Source organism: Coffea arabica, chromosome 10e (assembly GCF_036785885.1).
Source record: "Coffea arabica cultivar ET-39 chromosome 10e, Coffea Arabica ET-39 HiFi, whole genome shotgun sequence".
In the NCBI taxonomy this organism is placed as follows: domain Eukaryota; kingdom Viridiplantae; phylum Streptophyta; class Magnoliopsida; order Gentianales; family Rubiaceae; genus Coffea; species Coffea arabica.
Window position 1 is genome coordinate 48339727 of NC_092328.1, and position 24143 is coordinate 48363869.

The 24143-nt window shown below is 37.2% G+C and overlaps 2 protein-coding genes and 1 pseudogene across 3 annotated transcripts; all 3 read right to left on the reverse strand.

Annotated features, from left to right (window-relative positions):
• Positions 1–9418: 9418 nt before the first annotated feature.
• LOC113712935 (AT-hook motif nuclear-localized protein 17-like) lies at positions 9419–11237 on the reverse strand. The gene has a single exon (XM_027236574.2). It carries the CDS (start codon positions 10781–10783, stop codon positions 9788–9790), a length of 996 nt encoding a protein of 331 aa, XP_027092375.2. The 5' UTR covers positions 10784–11237; the 3' UTR covers positions 9419–9787.
• A 6564-nt stretch (positions 11238–17801) lies between these two features.
• LOC113712877 (AP-4 complex subunit mu) lies at positions 17802–23855 on the reverse strand. Of its 2 annotated transcripts, none has more exons than XM_072067681.1 (13): positions 23671–23855; positions 22966–23060; positions 22337–22540; positions 21825–21941; positions 21584–21712; positions 20418–20544; positions 20083–20186; positions 19880–19984; positions 19537–19631; positions 18643–18730; positions 18460–18520; positions 18277–18350; positions 17802–18146 (listed from the first exon to the last, which is right to left on the reverse strand). In XM_072067681.1, exons 1-13 carry the CDS (start codon positions 23726–23728, stop codon positions 18048–18050), a joined length of 1356 nt encoding a protein of 451 aa, XP_071923782.1. In that variant the 5' UTR covers positions 23729–23855; the 3' UTR covers positions 17802–18047. The 2 variants fall into 2 exon arrangements, with proteins under 2 accessions (XP_071923782.1, XP_071923783.1); XM_072067682.1 differs by having other exon boundaries at positions 17915–18146; positions 22962–23060; positions 23671–23830.
• On the reverse strand, positions 21352–21487 carry LOC113713104 (U1 spliceosomal RNA; annotated as a pseudogene).
• Positions 23856–24143: the final 288 nt, after the last annotated feature.

The window sequence follows — 24143 nt, forward strand, 5'->3', positions numbered from 1 at the left end:
TCGAACTCGAGTTCAAAATATTAAACTCGTTAGGCTCGCGAGCTCAAGTATATATATATATATATATATTTTTTTTATTTTTTATTTTAATAGTAAAATTACATAAATATCCTTAATATTTTATTATTTATTAAGAAAAAATATTATATTATTTGAGCTCAAGTTTCAAAACTATCAGCTCGTCGAACTCGAGCTCAAGTTCGAATTTGATAAAATTAAATCAAGACTCGAGTCGATTAGTTCAAAACTCGATTCGACTTGACTCGTTTGCAGCTCTACCCGTGACTCGTCATTCTATGTAGTAAATGAATGGAAGAAGTCAGATGTTTTTGAATCCTTCAGAGTCAGTCTACTATCATAAAGTCCAAACCGGACAGCTCCCACCAAAATGATCAAATACTGCAGCTGGAGTTTTCAGACTAGTATTTACTCCAACTTTTTGACTTTCTTTTGCAAAAATGGTCAAAGCCTTATCTCTACCGAGACAAGGGCTTACTGGCTACTTATACTAGGCTTCGGTTCAGCCCCCCTGGCCCTGGGCAAGAAAGTGTCCTTCTCAAAATTGCGACTACAAAAAAGTCTAGAACAGAAGGAGATTGTCACACTGTTCCAACGTAATTCTGGTTTTTGATGATACAAGTACTAGCCAAAAAGGGAAAGCTGAAGAAACCTAGCACTTGAAATATTTGACAACGTTTGCATACAGACTTAAAAAATCACAGCTTATTCGTCCAGAAAACATCATTCTTTTAACTTTTTCCTCCTGTCTATATATATATATTTGCCTTTAAAAGTGTGCCGTACATTGCATGCATTAGTAGAAAATGCAATATCCTCTTCTTCATTGTGTAACGTGTATGTGTGGTGTATTCCCTGGATTTTGCATGAAGAAAATTTGAAACTGGTACCGAAGATGTAAGATGTCCTCAATTTGTCGTCCCCTTTCCTCCTCTAAATATGTGGGCTGGCTGCCTTTGCGGCTACCCAATTCATGGATAAGCGCACCTTTGTGTTCAATGCTGTGGCTGATAACGATGTCATATTCAGAAAGGTTTTTGGAGATAAATTTCAAACCGAAAAGTTAAAAAAAAAAAAAGAAAAAAAAAAGAAGAAAGGGTTGCTGAGGAAAAGCTAAAAGGAGAAAAGTCCAAGAAAGAACAAACTTTTACGAAAAATATCCGATTGATGTTTAATAGTTAATACTCCACTAATTCCCCTTCAAATCAAGGTTGGGATTTGCGGCCTTGAGGTTGAAGCCTTTCCAAATATGTACAAACATTTTATGCATGCCTATTTGTTTGTCCAAATTCGTTAGAAACATATGCTGTATTCTTTCCAAGAGCGAGAGCGTTTAGGTAGAAAATTCTCAATCATTTAAATGTGATTTAATGAATTGATCTTTTCTATAATGTGAGCGTAAATATATTCTATACTGACAGATTTAAAGGTACGATGCGTGACCTCTAATCTTGTCAAATATGAAGCTCATTTTATTCGATAGTATAAAAAAACAAAAATAAAAATCTTTACACCATCAATTGAAGAAAAGAAAAATTTACCAGTTGGAAGCACAAGTGTTTTTTATTTTTCTCCTTAACTTTTTGAGTAATATGAGTTTGCAATAAATATCAAAAATTGAAAGGCGAGAGAGGGAGTGAAACAACCTTTACTTCCAATCAATCACTTGTTGGGCATGGTAAAACTTTTGCATGCTCTATCCGTATAAAAGTTCAATTCACATACTTCTTCTCCCAAGCATTGTGATCTAATCTAATTCGAATTAATAACCCTTTTTTTTTTTTTTTTGTAGATGGTGCAGTGAGGGGCATGGCAATTGTATCAAAGAGAAAACGATCCTTCTCCCAAACAAATGATCCATCCATATGTTACTTAGAAGGCAAGCGCGCGCTGCGCGGAAACCGCAGCACCAACAAGAAGCATGCGTAATAGGTACACGAGAACCAGTCGGTGGAGCTGTCTCCCCCGTAAGGCCATAACTACATGCCACTAACTTTGCCTGGCTAGACCCATCCGAGGACCAACAAAATTGGTTGCCGACGATTACCGAAGGGCCATAGAGTGTTCTAGTTTTGAGGGAAAAAGTCTTACAGGAGAAGAATTCATGTCACCTCCGTCCTCCACGACCATGAGCAATGATGATGACGATGATGCTGTACCTGACAAATGGCTTGCCCGAAACAGAAACACCTTTGAGATGGTTGAAAAATGTAGACTGGGGGGTGGTCAATAAAAGGGGCTCAAGGTCAAGGAAATCAACTGCCTGGCTTTACTGATAGCCAACCCGAACCGCACTCATAGGTGCACATGCCATTTATTTCGCCATTGCTCTACAATCCCGTTCCAGAATTTTGATGACTGATCAGAAGTCCAAACTCCAAACTAATAATAATAAGTCATACTTCCCCCTTTTCTCCTTCTTTCCTTTCATTCGATTGAAAGTGTTATGTCCACGAATATGCACGATGCCTAAAGAAAAAGCTGACATCTTGAATTTCGTGGAAAGATCAAAGAAAATGCGTGGGTTAAGACAATTGTTTGTGACCCCCCTCCCCCAGGGAAGTTGAAGAAGCTTGAAACAGCAACATCAAGAGTAATACTGCTAGTTATGTGATCTGTTAATAGATTCATTGACTTTAGTCTCAAGAGCTCATCAATCTACAAAAAAGAGTTGACAATTTTCCTCCACACAGTTCTAATTTCAATTTTTTGGCAACCAACCGTAATGCTTCTTCCATAAAAATCAAACAAACTAATAATAATAATAATCGGTTTACAAGTTTACTGAAAACCAATTAAAACAACTAACTCTAAACTTGTTTTTATTTTCTTTTTTAACAAAAAAATGTCTTGTTGGCTGTAAACATAAAAATCAACTAAAACTCTTCTTTATTTTTTACCCCAAATCATCTTTTTCTTAAACCCTAACAAGGACTTTGATTCACTCATTATATCTTTAATATTGCAACAAAAATAACGGGCCCACACGGTTCTCGTGAGCAATTGCGGGTGTAAACGATATAATCCAACATGGTAGATAGAACTAAAGACAATGATATCGTAGGAATTTGGTGAGCAATTGAATCAAAAGAACAAATAGTTTGGGGATCAATTGATGGACGTAATGTTGTAGACTTGCAGTCTTCTTCTTCATGTAAACTAGAGTTGAAAGAATTCTGATTAAGGAACCACCGCTCGATTTATCCAAAAAAAAAACAGTTTTAAGTTATCGAAACCGCTTTATTTATCCAAAGGAAAAAAAGTTTTGAGTTACCAGATGAATTAGTTTTGAGTAAACTTGTCAACCGATTATTATCGGTTTGTTTGTGTTTGGATTATCAAAAAATTAGAGGCGACGTGACAGCTATACAAAGAAGGGATGGAGACTAATTTGGGGACAGAAAATTCAAAGCGTAATACAACCACTTGTTTAACTCTTTTATTAGTTTGCTCCTCCTATGACATTTATAGTCAAAACTACTCCAAAGTGTTAATACTTCTTCTCAGGATAGACACAGCGTGTGCTGCACAAGGAGCCAGAATTTTATGGTGAAGTATGACTCTGGACATTAAAATTAGAAAACAAAAGTGTTCTTAGTATGATATGACTTTGGATTGGGCTTTATTTCCCCAAATTTATTTGCTTACATCATCATTACAATTTCCAATACACCTTTTTACCTTCCCAATTACCTTTTTATCTCACATACATCACATCACAAAAAGTGTTACAGTAAAAATATCTCTAATAATTCACAATCCAGACAGACAAGTTTTAGGAATTTCTTATTAACTCCAAAATATAAGAGGGTACTAACTAAATAGCAGAAGGGTATTTTTACCCATTTATCAGTGAAATATGGGCAATTTCGTTATTACATCAAATTTATGACGGTGTTAGCAAAAATTAACCGTTGACTTCTTCTGAGAGGGGCCACACTGCAGTATGTTGCTTTGGTTGTGGTACTTCTTCTACTGCTACTTAGTTAATGCACAGCATTTTTATTTCATTAGTTAATGCCATTACTTCCACTGCTAAAACTTAATATTACTAAGTCATCAAGAAAATTGACAGTCCAGTCTTCTTCCTCCTATTCCAGGATTGAAAGAACAACACCCACTGCCCACTGATTTACTCCTTTAATTCCCACCCCCAACATCCACAGCTTCCTTAAGAAGGGGTCAGCGATCAATCAATCACTTCCAAGTTGGCACTGCAAATTGCGCAGACAGCCCCACGAAAGTGGACAAGGGGCACGGCCGGTTGCAGGTGCAACCGTCCCTAAACAGTTAATGGTCATGATTTGGTCAAAAAAATTTATGCGGTTCAGATCACAAGTTGTGCATCGATTTTCACACCGTGTGTGGGACTCAGATCACAAGTTGTGCATCGATTTTCACACCGTGTGTGGGACTCGCAAAATTTTGTACTAAAGTTACACATTGTATAAATAAAGTTACGCCACGTGCAACCAAAATTACGCGTTGTTGAAAATGACCAAAACCGCGGGACGGTTGCAACCCCTTGTCCCGCGAGAGTATCAAGTGTTGTTGGGTCATGCTGATAAATTGGAGTAGAATCAATTTACATAATAATATTTACTCGCACGACAGAAAGTAAAAATTAGAGAGTGAGGTGAAAAACCTTCTTATGTGCCAATAAATAGAATCTTTCACTAGTACTGTTTTGGATCTAAAAAAACTTCGATAGCTGAATTACGGGAACCAAAATTTTCCATCTAGAACAAGGAAACCATGCATAAATAGTTGGAATTCGAGATGACCCCTATGAGCTTAAAAATGAGTTATACCAAAGACTCGCTCCTTATCTCAAGACTGATTATGGTAACCAAAGCAGATCAGACCACAATGGTTAGATAGTGATCAAAATTATTGTATTTTGTGATATAATGTGCGTCAAACATTAAAAAGTGTTTGAAAAATGCATTTGTGATGCAAGTAAAATAATATTTTTAAAAAAATTTGATATCCAAACACATTATAATATATCAACAATTTCGAGTTTGTCGCGTAATGACTTTTTATTCTCGTATAATGTTGATCTTTAGACGCAAATGGATTGAACTTTAGTAGGAAACATTTTGAAAATAAAATTGTAACACTTTTGAAAAGTAGTAATTTATGAGATAAAAAAAACGATGATAAAATTGAAAAGATGCTTAACAAAACATCTTTATGATGAAAGAAAAAGAATTTTTTCCCATATAACACTACTCTATAATAGTTCTTTTTGTACTTTTAAAAGAATGGATGCACCTTAAAACTCTAAGAATTAAAGAAGTTCAAATCTTCTAATTTTCCTCACTCTCACCGTTTTTCCATTTAAAAAAAAAACTGATATACACCTAATTGAACAGGCAATCTTTATCTTTTTTAGTTGAACAGGCAATCTTTTTATTTGCGGCTCGTACGCTGCACAATCTTGACGCCACTAAAGTGATTTGTTGTTGGCTCCTTCGCGTTCCAGGGTTCTTTTCCTGTTTCAAATTAACAATTTTTTTCGAGAACTTGAAAAAGTAATAATGTATTACCTAGAAAAAGTCAAACATGCAATGAACTCTCGACATCTCTATGATTAAGTTGACTTTGGAGAGAAGAGAATCTAATTCAAATTTAAAGAATTCGAACTGTACCTTGCGAGGATGATAAATTGATTTGGATGATAAGATGAGAGGAAAATTGTAACTAGTAGTCGTATTAGAACAAAAAGTGTAAAAGTTATCAAATTTCAGCTGTTAAACGAGTAAAGGAGGTGAAATTTTTTTTTTTAGAAAAAGGTGAATTTTCAACAATAATTTTTTTTTATTGAATTACGAAAAACACATGGATGGGGTCGATCTAATTTTGGGATTATTGCAAGCCGACACAAGTGATGGGAAAATGAGAGATCAAGCAGCCAGACATGTTATACTTGTCACTCACTAGCCAGGCATTGTTGTTCTTTAGTTAAATCATTCACAAGGTAAACTTCATTTTGCCTTCACTTAATTTAAGTACTGACTTGCGTCAACAAGTACCTGTTCATGTTCATGATAAAAATCACCCTAGGCCTTTTTGTCACATCTTCTTCTTCTTCCTTTTTTTTTTTTTTTTGATGAGAGGACTTAAATCCAAAATCTCTAATTTATAATCCCTTCTTCCCTTATCATCTATACTCAATCCACCCCTTCCCCCAACAACCCTCACCCCCAACTTTTATTGCATCATAAACACGTAATCAAATAATTAATTTATAATTTTTATAAACACGTTATTTTGCGACTTGCATACATCGCATCTTAAAAAAAAAACAAATTATCTTCAATCCAAACAAATGTTGCTCTATAATATGGCAAAATACGTCCTACGCTGTAATAATTGAGATTGAATTGCCCACGAAAACTGTGAATTTAAATTTATAAAGTTTATGTCACCATGACCATGATTTCGAGAGTAGAGGCACACATTAATTTGTTTTGTCGAGAGGCAATAAAACAGTTAAGGTTAATGTATTCCTACAATTCCTTTACTTAATAATAATAACAAGGGTAAAAAATAAAAAAACCCCATGTGGTAAGCCTAATATACAGAAAAATCCCCTATGATTTCAAAATATACAATACGACATCTCATACTTTGAACTAAATTGTAGAATCCGTTAAACTTAATGGAAATGACTTATTGGAACCTAAAAAAAAAATTTTATACCTAATTTTTATCAAATATACATATTCTACCCGTTAACCTTCAATTCTCTCTATTTAGAAAATAAAAAAAATGATTTTTTTGAACTGTCTTTTACTTAATTATATCAGGGCATTTTGGTCATTTCGTCCATTTCCGTTAAGTTTAACGGATTCCGTCACCTTTACAATTTAGTTCAAAACATAAGGAGTTGTGTTGTATATTTTGAAACCATGGAGGATTTTTCTGTGTATTAGGTTTACCACAAATTTTTTTTTTGTTTTTTACCCTAATAACAATAATAATGACCCAAGACATTACAGCAATGTCCGTATTCGAAATGCATCCACTTAACAGTAGCATATTATAATCATAATCAAAGAAAGAAAGAAAGAACTAGGGTTCACCGTGACTTGCAAATAAATAAGGGTTAATCACATATCCCATTTTTCAGTTTACCCCCTAACCTTTAATTTTACTCACTTAACCCCCTTTAGGACAAAATTGCCCTTACATTATTTTGACTTTTTATTTACCTTGTTTTCATTTCTTTTATTTCTTTTTCTCTTTCTTCTTTATTTAATTCTTCCTCTTTCCCACAAAAATCTTCACCTTAATGATTGAAATTAAAAAAAGAGGGATTGCAGAGATCTACCTCCTCCTTAAATGATTAAAAAAATATTCAAATCACTTTCCTAAAATACAATTTTTTTAGCCATTCAATTCTTTTAATTTTGAATTTTCCTCTTTCCTTTCTAGTTTCTCATTTTATTCTCAAGAAAATATTAGAAGATGAAATTGTTTTCCTTTCTTTTTCTCTTTCTTGTGTCTTTCAACCTTCCCAATAGAAAATTCCATTCAACAAAATTTTTATTTTGAGTTTGTAATTGCATATTTCTGGGTGAAGATTTAAAAGGCATTAAAAACTAATTTTAATTTTTTATATAATGCCACGTGTCACAAATTTCAATCGATGATTATTAATCAGGTCACAATTTCATCTTAAGATATTTTTTTAACATGCACATATAAGTTTGTTTGAATGATTTATTTGAGAAAATTCCTTTAACACTTATTGTGATATGATACACTTATTATGATATGATGTATATGAGATAAAAAATTGATTGAAAAAATAAAAAAATGATTGAAATTTGTGAAGTAAATTTTTTTATTTCAAATCTTCCTAATCCAAACACACCGAAGTACTTGTATTTATACATAGCAAGCCGTACATGCAAGTAAACTACATTATTCCTCTGATGTCAGTCTCTGATCGTGTTACATAATTATTATTGTATACTACTACATTCATTCATTTACATAATCCATAATTAATTAATTAACCGAGTGGAAATAAACAAATAATAATTCCTTTGTTTGGACAACTTTGATTTCAAATAAAAAAATTTACTTCACAAATTTCAATCACCTTTTTATCTTTTCAATCACTTTTTTATCTCACATACATCACATCACATCACAAAAAATGCTACAATAATTATCTCAAATAAATCATCCAAATAAACTCTTATCCAAACAAACTAAAATGTTGTTTCGAGAAGAAGGGCAAAGCCAGTTCTAGGTTTTTACCACCTTTCTCTTTTTCTTTCTCTGAATAAAATGTTGTCGCTCGTGATTTCCATTTGTTGTTTTTTGTTTGATCAAATCACAGAGAAAGGAAAGGAAAGGAAAGGACCACCGAAAGAGACAAACCAAAGTACAGGAGTGATCAGAGTGCAAAAGAGAGGGGACGGAAGAAAATAAAGGAGAGGTTTGAAATGAAATGAAAGCTTTTATTCATCACCGCCACCACCATATCGGATAAAGCACCATTCCACTCCTTTGAGTCCCCTCTCCTCCAGAGATCACACAAGACTTATTACTCTCTAATAGAAGTATGAAATATCTATCCATCCCTCAAAACACACACAGTCACACGCACTCTCTCTCTCTCTATCTCTCCTGCATTCTGAAAAATTCTGAAAAGAAAACTCTTCCGCTAGGGTAGGCTTGTGCCTAGCGGCCCTAGCCACGTTTTCCACTGCAACACAGTAGAGCAGTGAAAGCACTGGCACTTTTATCCAAATCATGAAGTTACTTGCTTGCTCAATGGGTGGATGAGAGGTTACGGCAAATCAATAAGACGGAAACATGGAGGGCTGTGTGACAATCCTGAGCCAGTTATTGCCACTTGCAGCCAGCAGCAGCTAAAGCAAATTGCAAAGAGAGTGAGGAAAGAGAGGGAGCCCTCTGAAAAAACTTTTCAGCACTTGCTGCTCAGCAGATAAAAAGCTCTCAGAGTCTCTTAGCAGCAGCAGCAGCAGCAGGCACAAGAACATGATGATGGTCTGTTCTCTTATTTCAAGGCAATCCCCCAACCCCATAAACCACAACCTTTCCCATCCACAAACAAATAACTTCCCCTCTCTTTTCCCACGTCCCACCATTACTACACCTCAATTTATTATTCTTGCTTACTAAATTCCCCAAGACTTCCTGGTTACAATCCTACAATCCAACGACTACTGAGTACTGACTAGCATTTAAAGGTCCCGTCCTACGGCTTAACAAGGAATCCCTATCAATACTCCCATACCGCATCGTGGGATCATTTGTATGTTTTCAAAACTTTTATCTTTTCATGTCATTCATGCAAATTCCTCAACATTTAACCAAAAATAAAAACCGAAAAAATGAGCCATGCATTTGAAAATTTTCTAAAAACTCGGAAATTTCAATTCACCTCATCAAAGAGAGAAGGAAAGTGATGATAACAAAAAGGTTACAAACAGGCAACTAACGGATTTAGTGAGAGTATTCATTTCCATCTCATAACTAAGACGAAACAACTAGTAAAAACTAGCCAACCCTACATAAGAGTGGTAAATGATAAGCAAGGCATAAGTACACAGGAAGGAAAGATTTCAAAACAAAGATTATGCTGGTAGAAATTAAACTAGCGAGGACGAGGAAGGCCTCTCAACGTTGTTCATATTACCATGATCAGACAGTAATCAGTCGGGGGAAGAAGCGAAAAAGAGAAGAACCCACGCCCACATCGATTTGAACAAATTACTCGTCATCAGTAAGGCGGTGGATGTTGCTGCGGTTCTCTGGCTGTGGGAGCCCAGATCACGTCAGAAGGCAAGTGACAACTGTACAAAGAAACCCCACTGCAAGAATCCACACCTCCCCCCTGAGCTGGCGACCGTCCTCCACCACCATCACCGCCTCCTCCTCCGGATACCGTAGGCCCCTCGCTACCTGCAGCTGCAGCAGCCGACTCAGAATTCCTCTCGTCTTCCAACGGCAATCTATGGAAAGAAGGGCTATTGAAACTCGCCGCGATCAAATAAACCGTCCCAGCTGTGAACAACGATCCCACAACTGTTCCTCCCACGACTTGCCCTTGCGGCCCGGCTAGAGATATAGTAAACCCATTAGATATTCCGTTGCTTAATGCTGCAGAAGTCGAAAACGAGTGAGAATTCGGCGGAAGTATCGTTGCAGAAAGCGACAAAATATCGAAACGGCCATGGAAAGTAACGCTAGCTCCTGGGGTGGTGGAAGGTTGGCGAAGAGTAACGTTGGAAACGGTGCCGGAGCCGTTTAGTATGCACAATCCGGTGCTGCGTTTGCGGCAGAAGGTCGTTACGGTTTCGAGAATGTCTACTCCGCCGGAGATTTCGAGAACGTAGGGGCTCATAGAAGGCTCCGCTTCACGGGTAATGATGACGGGAGGCTTGGGTTTGTTTTTGGACCCAGGTGGCCGGCCTCGGGGGCGGCGGACAACCTCTATGGTGGCCCCATCGTTACCCGAGGATGGTGTTACTAATGTTTGGGTCTTGGAGGTGGTGGCGGCGCTGGCGGAAGGGGTGGTGGGGCTACGGTGGTGGCTGTCGACTTCTTCGGAAGCTTGGCATTCCCGGGGGTTGAAGGAGTGGTGGAGGAGGGTGGTGGGGTGGGGCTGGGGCTGAGGCGGCGGAGGGTGGTGGAGGAATTTTTGGGTCTGATGGAGCTTGGCAAACATGGGGTTGGAATGACCATCTTTTTCCTCTTTTACATAATCTCCCTTCATTTTTTTCGCCCTATATTTTCTTGAATACTTTTTTTTTTTTCTTTTTTTTTTTTTTTTGTTTGTGTGGAGGAGGGCTTATTTCTGGAGTATAAAATATACCACCTCTTATATACTAGTAGTATTATTAATGATGATGGAAACAGGGAGGGAGGGATGATTGGATAGTGTACTGGGATTTTATATTGGAAATCAATAAAATAAGGGCAGATCAATTCAAGAAAATGAATAAAAGGATGGGGGAGAGGAGAGAAAGGAGGGGACACACAGTCACAGAGTCACAGAGAGAGAGAGAGAGAGATGTGGGACTTGGCAAGTAAAGGGCCTAAGCTGGTAAAGGAAGCGGGAGAGGGGATTGGATTTGGACAGGAATTTTCCCTATATAGCTTGGTGATAAAAGAACAGATGACTTGGAAACGAGATGTGGTTGTGTGTGAATAGTGAATACTACTGCTATTATATATATATATATATATATATATATATATATATAAATATATGGGGGAGGCTGGGGGACAGGGGCATGGGAGCATGGCAGATGGTGTGGGGGATGGGGAGGTGGGTGAACTTGGAAACTAAGGAAGCTCTGGTAAAGACCAAAGGCTCCACTTAATGCTACTACTACAACTTGGTAGAGAGAGACGGGGGGGAGAAGAAGATGGGAAAGCAAGGAAGATTTGGAGGAAGACTCTGTGGAGAGATAAGAAGAAGGTTGGCGAAGAGACTAGAGGGTAAAACAGTAGTGTAACAGTAGAAGATGGAAACATATATTTATTTTGGTTAGCTCCTCAAGCTTTGGTTTTCTACTCTAGTTGTAGGAGTAATTTTTCTTTCTTCCATTCCATCCATCGAGTTTGAGAGAGAGAGACAAAGGGGCTGGGTTGGGGCCTGGGGGAGGAGGAGTCAAGTAATGGTTAGCAGCAGCACCTCCCCCGACCGAGTGGATTTGACAAGGACATGGGCGGTTTATTTCCCAGGGTGGGGTGGGGTGGGGGGCTGAAACTTGAAGAAAGAATGATGTGGCTTGTTTGGTTTTCTTTCTTTTTTGCCCTTTCTTCTTGCTTTGCTGTGCACGCTCTTGTTGCTGCTCATCATCTTTTATGTCAAAAATCTATCATCATCATCCTCGATGTATCCATCATCTTCCTATCTCTCTCTCTAGAGTGATCTATTTGTCACCTTATTATATGCTCCCAACAAAATATTTTTCTTTTTTGTTGATAGAGATATATGTATATGCAAGGAAGGAAGGAAGGATGTAGGCTTTCTCATCCCTCTACTGTGTGTTTGTCTTGTTTGGGGATGGCAAAAGCAAATTCAAAGACTCATTGCTGCTGCTCGCATCCTTTGACGAGAAGCCCTTTTGCTCAATTTGCACCATCCGTCTCGCTTTTTGTTTTTTAGCTGCTTCTGCTCTTTTTTTCTTCTTTTGGTAAAAAAATAACTCATCTAAGTCTAAGGTAGTAGTAGTAGTACTACTTAGTATTTTCCAGGACCAAGGGGCAGCAACAAAACAATCAATGCTGCTGCTGCTCAAAATTTGGGCCATTGCATAAACTTGTGGTTGGGATCCAATTGGGTATCAAAACTAATCTCAATTTCGCGTTTTTGAACTACACTATCATATTGGTTCTTGTTTATCAAAAATTGAACCTGAGGACATTAATTGACAATTTCTCATTCAGTAGTTTATGCGCCCAAGTCTTTACCAACCCAATCAGAATCCACACAAAAGCACTTCTGAGTTCAAACAAATACTACTACTATAGAGCTATCTTCACGGGGCTTCACCGTGCGTGCATGGTAGTGTGTCTTGAGCCCACCATATCCTTCGTTCTTTTTTTTTTTTTTTTGGTTGGGGATGCTATAGAATTTATTCTAGACTTATTTCTATTCTATACCCTAGAGGAGGGAGGGGACTTAAAGAGGTACAAAGAAAATTCGAAAGGGATTAAATCTTTGTATGAATTCTATAACGATTTGATATATATGAGATAAAAAAATGATTTGAAAATGTGTTCACGAAAAAAACGTACTCTCTGAAAAATTATAAGTCAAACACACCATAAACCACCACCGATCAAGACGACGGGTAACTATGCAGCATATCCATCCTGTGTTTTAGCGGCAGTATCAATATCATTTATGCTGCTGTTTCAACTCTGTGTGCGCAAGGACGGCTCCTAAATTGTTTTCTTTCTTGTTTCCCCGAACTTTCTTTCTTTCTTTCCATTAAAGCTTAATTGCAAGCGGTGACATTTTGGACGGAGTTTCAAAGCTTGCAATCATTTGGGTGGCATGCTAACGTGTAGATTCAGTTTTTTTTTTTTTTCTCTTATAAGAAAGTCAAAAAGGGTTGGTGATACACTTTTTCTTCAATTTTGAATTAATGTGACGGTGAGAGGCTCCAATTTTCGACTGCTATTTACTAGTAGTGATTTACGGGTTTGAATTTTTAGATAGTATTCCATTTTGAACTAGGACAAAAGCCTCTAAACATTTGAAAGTATGCACTTTTCAGGGATAAGTAGTAGAAGTGTTTCTAAAATTAATTCAGAGATTAGGTTAATATTAGAGTGACAGAATAGAACATTAAATTATATTATCAATGGTTTATTACGACGCCTTGTAATCTTGATGATATTTTCCTTCCAACTAATGATATGTATGTTTGAATTTACAAGCTACAATTACTAGGTCGAGTATTTAGGTTGGCACCACACATATATCCGAAGTGCTAGTTGTAATAGATCTCAGAGAGGAGGAGGAAGGAGAGGGATGGAGTGATGACGATGATGGCTGTGAGTGATAGTGTTAATTTTTTTTAAAAAAATATTTTTAAATTTTAAAAGTATATCAAAGTATATCCCAAAAACATTTATTGTAAAAGTTTTTTCTATACATAATATTAATTGTTACAATAAAATATTTCAAAAGCACCGGAAAACAGCTAATCCAAACGAAGCCATTCGGTGGGTATGCATAGAAGTTAAGCGGCATTTGCTTAATTTGATCTAAAGAAAAATACATAGAGACCTCACAATACAAATCAAAAGGCAGACAAAGGATGTAAGATGCAAATCTTGATCAGCATGCATGGTCGCAGTCCAATTCATGCGGATTGAACATGAAATGCATGAAGAAAATTAAGGAATAGAAACAAAAGATGAATAATTAAGTAGAACCGTAGTAATTATGCAAGTCTGCTGCCAATAATAATGTGTCGACCTTTCCTGTGATGAAGTTTTGAATCAACAGTTGCAATTTGTCCGGCTTCGGCTTGGTGATTTTTTCAGGGAGGAGGAGGGGTTAATACAAATGTATGGTTGTTGTACTTTTTACCTGATTTAGTATATATTTTTGTTACACACGTAATTTTTGTTCCTATATATCAACTCAATAAGTTAATAAAATTATGATTGTAAATGTACAACATCTAATCTACTTAAAGAAGTTTTACCAATTGGATGAAAATCCCAATCGTACTTCCCCTTCTTTAAGATTTTCCCGTGAGAGTTTTTGCCACTCTTTGCTAGTAGTTTCACAGTAAGGCGGGCCCAAAATGTCTGAGCTTGAGCGCAAAAAGTAGTAGTAGTACATACTTAAAGCTACAATTTCTTATTTTCTAACAATTTTTTGCAAAGCAACTAGTTTCGTTCTTATTTTGTTATATATCTATTTTGGATAGGCGTGGTTTTCAAAATTCTCAAACAGTTTTTCACTATTTCTTTTTTTAAAAAAAAAAAAAAAAATTCTTACAGACACACTTATTTAAAAATGCGCTACAATAAAATTTTTCTAAAATTAAAAATAAAAAACGAAAACAACTACCCAAATGGACAAATTTTGTAAAATAAAATTTCAGTCAAATCGAACAAAATGCAGATGAGTAATTATTGAGTTTTCCTAAATATATAACACAAAACTTTTAATATTTCTTGAGTTTCCATTCGTTTGAGTATTAACAGCTTTACGACTAGTTTGGGAGATAAGATTTGAACAGAAAAAAAAAAAAAGAAGGGAAAAAAAAGTTAGGTGTTTCGAATGTTTAAGAAGCCGATTTGATTTAGGACGATGGAGATGCCCTCTACAATTTAAAAAAATTTCCATCCAAAATCATGCAGAAAATGAAGGAAAGTTGGGGGAAGCCTAAAAAATTTTTAAATTGTGCATTCTATCTTTAAAATGCTATTGAATGAAATTTTATTGACATATATGTTTATAATCATCTCTTTTCTTTTACAAACTCACAAATATCATTAAAATCTCTTCTCTTCTTTTCTTATCCTCTCTTTTCCTTATAAGCCTTTCTCTTATTTTCTTTTCTATCCTCAACATCCAAACTAACTATCTGTAAAAGTTTTCATTTATCATTTGAAATTTAATTGCCCTTTGAATTAGTAGTAATAGCTTCCTTTACAATTTTTATTGCATCCATGTTGCAAACAAAAAAGCCCCCAAGCGGATACTTCGCTGGTTAGCTATTTGGGTCCTTGACTAGGGGTCAATGTTTCGATTCCCACTTATTACCGTATGGTTAGAGCTGTTAAGTCAATCGAATAACTCGAAAGCTTGTTAGAGCTCGACTCGTTAAGACTCGAGCTCGAAACATGCTCGTTTAGTTAACGAGCCGAGTAAATACTCGAGTAGCTCGTTAGAGCTCGTTAATGAAGGGCAAAATTATAAAAATTAAAAATTATAGGTTTTTATTAAGGTTAATTTGCACGAGCTCGAGCTCGTGAAGCTCGACTCGTTTGTGATAAACGAGTTGAGCTCGAGCTCGAGCTCGAGCCACATGTACATTTAACGAGTCGAGTTCGAACACATTTTAAAGCTCGTTTTCCTAACTAGCTCGAGTCGAGCTCGGCTCGAATTAAACTCGAGTCGAGCTCGGCAGTCAAATACTCAGTTCGACTCGGCTCGATTAACAGCTCTACGTATGGTACATCTTTGGGGCGAGCTCTGCATCATCGCAGGGACTAGTCTGATGTAAGTCAAGATACCCTTGTGTTTGACAAAAAAAAAAAAAAAAAAATGTTGCAAACAAAAAGGTCAAAAGATGCCACTTTAACTGTAGCCTAGAAGTAATAGGCTTCCAAAAAAGTTGGTGGATTCCCGGTAACTATGCCCTTGATGTTCTTTATTGCTTTCCTCTTTTTACTTCTTTCACCAAAGCACCATGGAGCCTCTCTTTGTGCAAATAGTCGAGCCTGTTACTCAAATTTTAGGAAAGCCGGTCTCAAAGTTGAATCCATCAAAGAGAAGGCAAATCAAATGCACCGCCCATGACACAGATACGCGAAGCTTCTGTTATTCTCGCTTCTCAGGAAAAAGCCAAAGCAAATTCTGTGTTTGTCTTTTAGTAGTTTTTTTAACTACTGGGTCATTTGGAAGATACTAATGATGAGCCTTCATAATGCTCTTCTAAACATAGATCAGATTTCCCTTAATAATTCTTGCAACGTGCTGATTATGCATGTTAAATCCTTAGACTGATCACTTGATCATTCTAACTAAGAAGTCAATTCAAAAATGCAATCTGCCCAAAACTCCGAGTCAGATGGAAGTGAGGAAATGGAATTGAGTGGAATATAACTCCTAAATTCACAGATTATAGATGATTTTGTTTAACCACTTTGAGCCCACCTAGTTACAAGTTATATGTCAACAATGACACTTTTGGTTTAGTGGTTAAAATTGAGATCTCAGAACTTAAAAAGATTCTCGAGTTCTAATCTCCTCTCCGCTTCTTAAATTTCACCCCATTTCGATTAAGAAGGGAAATAATATACTAGTATTTTTTATGAAGTTACATGTGTACGTAACTCTTTAAGATTACTGAGCGAGGGCCTCGTTCCCTTTCCTTCTCTCACCCTTTCCATCTCTCAAATTCTGGTTTTCTAAATTTGGAAAAAAAGCGAAAGTAGCCTGAGTATCTAAGAAAATTTTGGAAAATAGCAAAGGTCCATGTGTGTTTAACTTTTTAAGATTTCAAGTCCCTGTTTGCATGTGCATGGAGCCCTTGATCACAGAGTCTACTTTTCTAACTTTGAGCTTCATTTACTCTTAAGCTTCATTTGCACGAACTTAAAAATTCAAAACAAAAGAAATTGCGCTTTATGATCACACTTCATCTCATTCGTAAACGACACGAAGTTGCATATTAAAAATCAATTGAAACTGGAAATAGATCACAAAACACTCTCGATTGCAATTGAATTTAGAGAGCATGCAGAACCCAAAAAACATAACACGTGCACAAAGGCAATGCTCTGAGCTTGGGCACGTCAGGGGAGCATTTTAGGTGCCTCAGGCTTGGGAAGTCAGGGCTTGCAAAAGGGGTAACTCAGGCTTCGGAAGGGTTGGTAATTGAGGCAATGCTGCTGGTAGTTCAGGCTCAGGAAAATTCGGTTTTGACAGGGCTGGGATATCAGGCAAAAGGGGGAAACTCAGGATTTGGCAGTTGAGGCTCAGGTAAAGTTGGCAAGTCAGGTAGGTTCAGGCAAAGTTGGAAATGTAGGAAGAGATGGGAATTGGGGTTTGGGAAGCTCAGGCATCGCAGGCAAAGTTGGAGGATCCAACAGGCAGCTAATATTTACTTCGAAGCTACTCATTGCAGAGAATGTAAGCAGGAGGAAAAGAAGAAGCAAAGCAAAAGAGCTCTGATAACTTGCCATGTCTCTTTTACTTTTGCGCAGCTGTTTATAACTTTGAAAGAAGAATAAAGTAATTCCGTAGAATGCGATACTTGTAAAAAGCATTCTTTTGGAATTTATGGCCAGATGCGGCCTCAAAGAGTCCGGCAGTGGACTACTACTATGATAGGAAGGAGAAAAATATGAGAGGGTAGTCAGGAAAATGCACGGAGTTTTTCAAGTAAGTTAGTTGAACTTCTCCAAACTATTTCTTCACAGAATAACCACAGCCTACTCTGTACGACTCCTATCCCTTCGAAATTTCTTTTGGAATATTATAAGCTGCTTCATATTCATAAATTGCACAGTGATTAATCCCAGGCCACTTTAAGTTTAAGATAGGGAATTGATATTCGCATTCCCTATTTAATTTCCTGCGCTCCGATTCACCCACTAAAAATATATAGTTGCTACTAGAGACCTAACTGAAGAGTGCAAATACCAGAAAGAAGTGAAAAATCACTCACTCCAGTATCATATGATCGACTCTCTATCACAATTACATGGAAATTGAGAAGCAGAAAGGATAATAACAAGAACGAAAAATTACGTCTCAGACAAGGGCTCTTCTATCATATGCGAGCAACATAGGAATTAGCCTGGGTTACGTATCTCACCCATCTATACGGATTGTAAGTTTTGGATTTTTTGGCTATCTGCAAGTATTTCACCTGCATCAGAGAATTCTGAGTATTAGTCAACTGCAAGAAGAATGACAATTCATCCGGAAGGGGATCCAAAGAGGAAATAAGAAGAATCAATAACGGCCTTTAGATTACTAAGAAGTATTAATATTGTTACCTGGAGCCTAGAAGGATTGTACATTGGTACGGTGAAGGTCATGCTCACAGGTCCAGCCTCCTTTGTGATATTCCCTGCATCAATCAGCACCATTGGGATCAATATAGCAATGAATGAGGAAATATCTAACACACAGAACTAAGAGAATCATCTCCCCAAAAGTTCAAGAATCTTCTAGCGTACCATGTAATTCTTGCGAAAAAGTCAGCTTAGCACGCAGTGTATGTTCTGATCCACCGATGATCTGCAGATATTGTATCAATCAGCAACACTTGCCAGATAATTAAGTTACAATACACTTCAGCAAACTGAATATATGAGTTTTAAGCATGTTGAAAGTCAGGAATGCTTGGAAGAAAACGTTGCCTTCTTCAAACTCCACTCCAGTCTCCTATTTGATTCCTTGAAATCAGTTGTCTGTCCAACGGCTCCAGGTTCCAACTCAAAACTAACTCTGAATGAAGGATAGAAAAGAAGTTAGCATCCAACACCAAACAATTTATAGTGCACCTTATTGGTTAATACACTCGCGTTGCCAGACTTTAGCCTTTTGATCTAAAGCAGATGTGCAATAAAAGTCTAACTAAGCCCGACCAAGAACAATGCATATCATAAACTGGTTGTTGTAAGCTTAAACGAGATTCCCTACCCTCTAATCAGCAGGATCTATCACTCCGAATAAAGTAAATAAAAGTGGAGAAGGGGGGATAAAAGAGGGAGAGACAAGTTGATGCAAGCTTTTGTTCGAGATAATTAACGGAGAGGTAAAGTGCGATGTCTTGTTTCCTTGTGATTGTGAAAGCAGCCTAAGGCTAAAGAGAATGAATGCCCCGCAAGAAAGAGTCCTCCAACCTCACAAATTCTCGAGCCTATCTGATATATAGCACGGTGGTCAAAGGCCCGCTAAAGACAGGGATTAGATTCTCACCATGCCCATCACTATTCCTGCTTTCTCCGCTCTAGTCTAACTTATAACTAATCCCATCCCACTTCTCCACTCTAGCTGATTTCCTCAGTATCCGCAATCCTCTCCACCTAAACTTCTCTCTCATGCAGAAGAGAAAAATGATCTCGGTATGGCAATTATTTTTGCAAGTTCTATACTCCTACATTCTTCTGCAACACCCCCCCCCCCCACTAACAACACACAAAAAAAACCCAAAAAAAAAAAAAAAAAAAAACGAAGAAGAAGCTGTTTTTGTTAACTCGCACAAAACGAGGTGCAACTCACTTCAGACAAGGAAAATATTCCAAACTTACCTTGTGGTGTATTTAGGCAATGGCATCTGCACTACAATTGTATTTGCAGTAATGCTTGAAGGAAACTCAGCACGGATTTTCAACATAACTTCAGCCTGAAGAAACAGAAAGATGGAGAATTTACAGCTGATCAGAAGCACAATCTCACAGTCCAATTCTGGCCAGTAGGATTGCTCCTTTTTTTTTTTTTTGAGTAAGCAGTTGCTCCAATTTTAAGGAAGAAATGCATGGAAACAAGATTTGTAGACACTACCTAACAAGTCTAACAACTTAAGATATAATACAAGTTAAAAGGAAAGCTTATACGGATTTAAACATCAAGTTCCAGGAAACAGAAATCTACCCTAAGCTGTCCAGCTTCTTCAATTAATGTGTTAATACGGAAAGGAGGCTTAAATTCCTGAGTTATACGGTAATTCATGACTGGAAATTCACCGTCTGGTGGAACCTGATCAAACAAAAAGGACAAAGCAACCAATTCAGACAAAATGGATTCTCGTAAGGAACCAAAACCGATACAGTTCGCGATCGTCTCGTATCATTCACCAGACTTAGGGTCCTGTCCACATCAAAACTATCCAGATGTACAGACTCATGGAAATTGCAGTCATCCAGTATTACAGCACCTGAACCTGACGAACCCCCATAATCTGACACAGAACATAAAGTTTGATGAGGTAGTGTCCTCCGATACAATGCAGTATAGGACACTTCTGAGAGTCTGGGAAATAGGAAGCCTTAAAAGAACACATTACAATACATGCACAGTATACGATAAAAGATCTATTGAATCATTGTATGGGACTTTTAGATTGAGAACAGGTTAAAGAACGAATCATAGAAGTTTAGAAATATATATGTAGACAAGCAATTTGAAATACCATATATTGACCTCCCGCCTCTTCCAATGGTTAGCTCATCAGTAAGAGCTAATCTGATTTCTGGATTTCCAGTCAGATAACTCTTCATTTGAATAGTTCCATCAATTTCAGAAGTTAATATATATCCCTGAAGAGCATGAGCAACATAATCTTACAACAAATGGAAATAAGCTGAAAATTACATAAGTCAAATTACACTAGAGATCCTAAAAAGAATGCAGATTCAAGAACTACATCACAGGCAAGTTACTCCTTTTACAGAAGATTAGCTGGGTAATGATAAGCATGAACACAACAGTTCACTGTGTGTGGCACATAAAGCGTGAAACATCAAACTACAGGAAAATAACAAATCCCATAGCTGAGAACTATATAGTACAAAACTTTAACTTTCTTTTCCCCCTAGATATGTTGATTTTTTAGTTTTCTTCCTTTATTGTCCATTACTTTCATTGATAAACAATCTGTATTTCATCCAGAGTTTTGCTGGAAATACTCAAAATTGTCTTTCTTCTGAAAATAATACAAAAACACATGAACTAGTAAAGTTTATACTTGATGATTTTAAGCTTCCACTTTCTACTGTAAAAAGCAGAAAGACAAACTTGCTCTGGATTCCTGAACAGATACAGAAGCCACAAACTCCAGGCATTTACACTTAAATCCATATTCATGGACATGAACCTTCGCCTTCACTTCATCTTGGTGAGGCAATAAAGAGTCATCATATTGCTCAAGTATTGAATTTCCCAAACAGCCAATACTGGAAATTATCTGAAGGAAATATCTCATTTAAAATGGATCTGATCTTACGACTAAACATTCTCTCCATCCTGAATGTAATGTTAATATTTCCTCACCCTTCTCATAATTCTTGGCATGGTCATTCATTTAACTAGACCCCCTGTTTAGATTAACTTTTTTCTTGTTAACAGCAGGGGCTGCACGAACACAGGCCCCCACTGCCACAAATTATGACGTAGGCGGGCACCCCTCCCAAGTGCAATGGAAGTCACCGACCTAGGCCATGGGCCTTCTTGATCACCCATTAACCCCATCCAGGTAAGTACCCATTTAGATTAACTTCCACATGCATAAGAACATTATAATGGCAGCAAATACAAAGGATTACTTTGAGATCCAAAAGGAGGAAGAAAACCACTCACGCTAGAGCTAAAAGTGACACTGATTTTCTCAATAATGTCCACAAATATCTCCTCCCTCTTACGACCTCCTGGTTCATTTGCCACCACAGACTTTGTAATGGCTGTACCGGGCATTCTTTTGCTCCCTTGCTGAAACCATTAAGGTTATAGGAGTTAATGAAAGCATATAACATCTTAGTACAAATACAAAAGCCATAGCAAAGTATAAACTTGGTGTTGATGTTCATAAGATATGCAATACCATAAACAAGGAAGCAGGACCAAGAGGAGGCAAACGGGCAGCATCAACCACAATTGGCTCGTTAAATACATAAGACTTCAACACTTCAGTAGATGTTGTTTGTACGTATCCAAAATCCTAGCAAGGAAAGAATATGAAGCCATGCTCCAAGTTATAAGCTCCTGAATAGCATGAAATGCAAAAAGGAAACGAAGGGAATGCTACACGAGACTGTCATTAACCACATAAACAAGACCCCATGTAAATTTTAGAAAACAAAAATTCCTAAATATAAATGGGATAGCTAGAATGGTGTGAAGTTATGAACAACCAGACTCAGAAATGTAATATAAGAAACAAATACCAGTGATAAATAACTCCTAGCAAATATCATCATTGGAGAGACAAAGACTAATATGTAATTCTTGGTGATGACGAAACTCCAGCAGCAGATAATTACATGAATTCTGAGTTTCTTTGCGCTAACAGGCAGAGTATACATTACTAAGTACATCCATCATCCTAGCACTTACAATGACTTCGTCAAGCAACTCATAGACGAGAACAAAATTTTTGCGCAGTGAATCTTCACTAAGCACACCAAGATAATCTTTGATGACACGCGCAATCCTCTGTAAAAGCTCCAAAACCAGAGAAGGCGAGGTATTTGTTCTCATGGTCGCAACAAACAGCAGACCAACCACCTTAACATGGAAGTAGTTTACACCGTCCACGTTCTATTCATGTAAGAAAAGTAACATCATTAGCTTGCACTGTTCAGAAACAGTTAGACGTTAATAACAAAAGCAAGCCAGAAAAAAACATGAGAAGAATGATAACCAAGGTGCACAAAAAAACATATATGCCACCTGTAGGTAACAGATATCCATCATTTTCAGAATTACATTCTTCCAGTTGAAATAACACTACTAGTGAATAAACAAGGTCAGCATTACTTTTTTTTCTTGTTAAAGGAGGTACTTTGTGCATGTTGTTACCAGCCTTTGCTAATTTCAGAAGCAAAAGTACTCTAATACAGAAAAAGGATTTCGTCTCTTGGGTCCCCCAGAGGTGTCAGAATTTCTAAAGTACTCTAATACAATCCTTTATACAGATAAATATCACACTTACAAGCAGTTCCACACGGAAACAAAATACCTACAAAGACAGGTGGAGCCTCCTCTTCGGCATCTTCACTCCAAAACTTTACTTTGCGGAAGAAAATCTCTGCACTCCCTTTTTGCACATCACCACGATCTGAATTCATTCACATAATCTTAGCAAGAAAGAAGTGACAATCTGATAAATACAATTTAAAAGTGCAAGTATATTCATATTTGTAACATATAATATCAGTCGCCCCTATTACGTGAGTTCAGGCATTCCCCAGGGTCTGGCCACAATGAGCTTAATTGTTTATCATTCGATAAAAGTTCCAAAAGAGCTAACCAGAAAATTAGAATCAAATTAAATCATGGAATAGCGAAAAAAGATATAGTACTCTTTAACAAATAGGAAAAAGTAGATTCATGGGAGTACTTATTTGCTTACGCTATTCAGTGAATCAAGCATTAACATAGCAAAATGAAATATCAAAAAAATTACGAAACAAAGAACAAGGAAATTTACGTCAGCATTGATGGACCTTGAATTATTGAAACCAAATTCAATTCCCAATTGGCATAACTTTTTTTAGGTAAGTACACAATTAGCATACATACAGGCAGAATCGCACTGATTAGCATCTACAATCGATAAAGATATGAAAATTCGAAGCTAAAGAGTTAGTCATGAGATCTGCAACGAACATTCTGATTTCAAAGTTTTCGAGAGACGCATGTATAGAGAGAATAGAGGGGGAACTCACAGTCGCGAAAGACGATGTTATCGCCTCTTTGCGAGAGGACGAAGAACTGAGAGATCATCACCACCAGTGCACCACCACCACCACTTGCTGGACGCTTCCGATTGGGAGCTTCGAAGCTTTTTCAGCTTTAATTCCTATCGGGTCGGGTCAACGTGATTTCCTGTCTGCACTGAATGGTACGGTGCTAGTGCTACTCAACTTATAGGGACGACTGAGAAATTCAGCGCGACGACGTCGTCTATATTTCTCTTTCTTTCTATCTTTTTTTCTAACTAGAGGATTTGTGAGTAAATTCAGCTAGACCAACGTAGCATACATTGCATCACCAAAAAAGATACAATAATGTTGAATTAATAATATAATTTTTTCCAAATGATGGGCATCGAGATGGTCTCCCAAAATCGCTCCCACGAGTTTAGCCACATGGTAGCAGCGTTCCCTTGGGACCTTCAGGTCCCGGATTTGAAACTGTG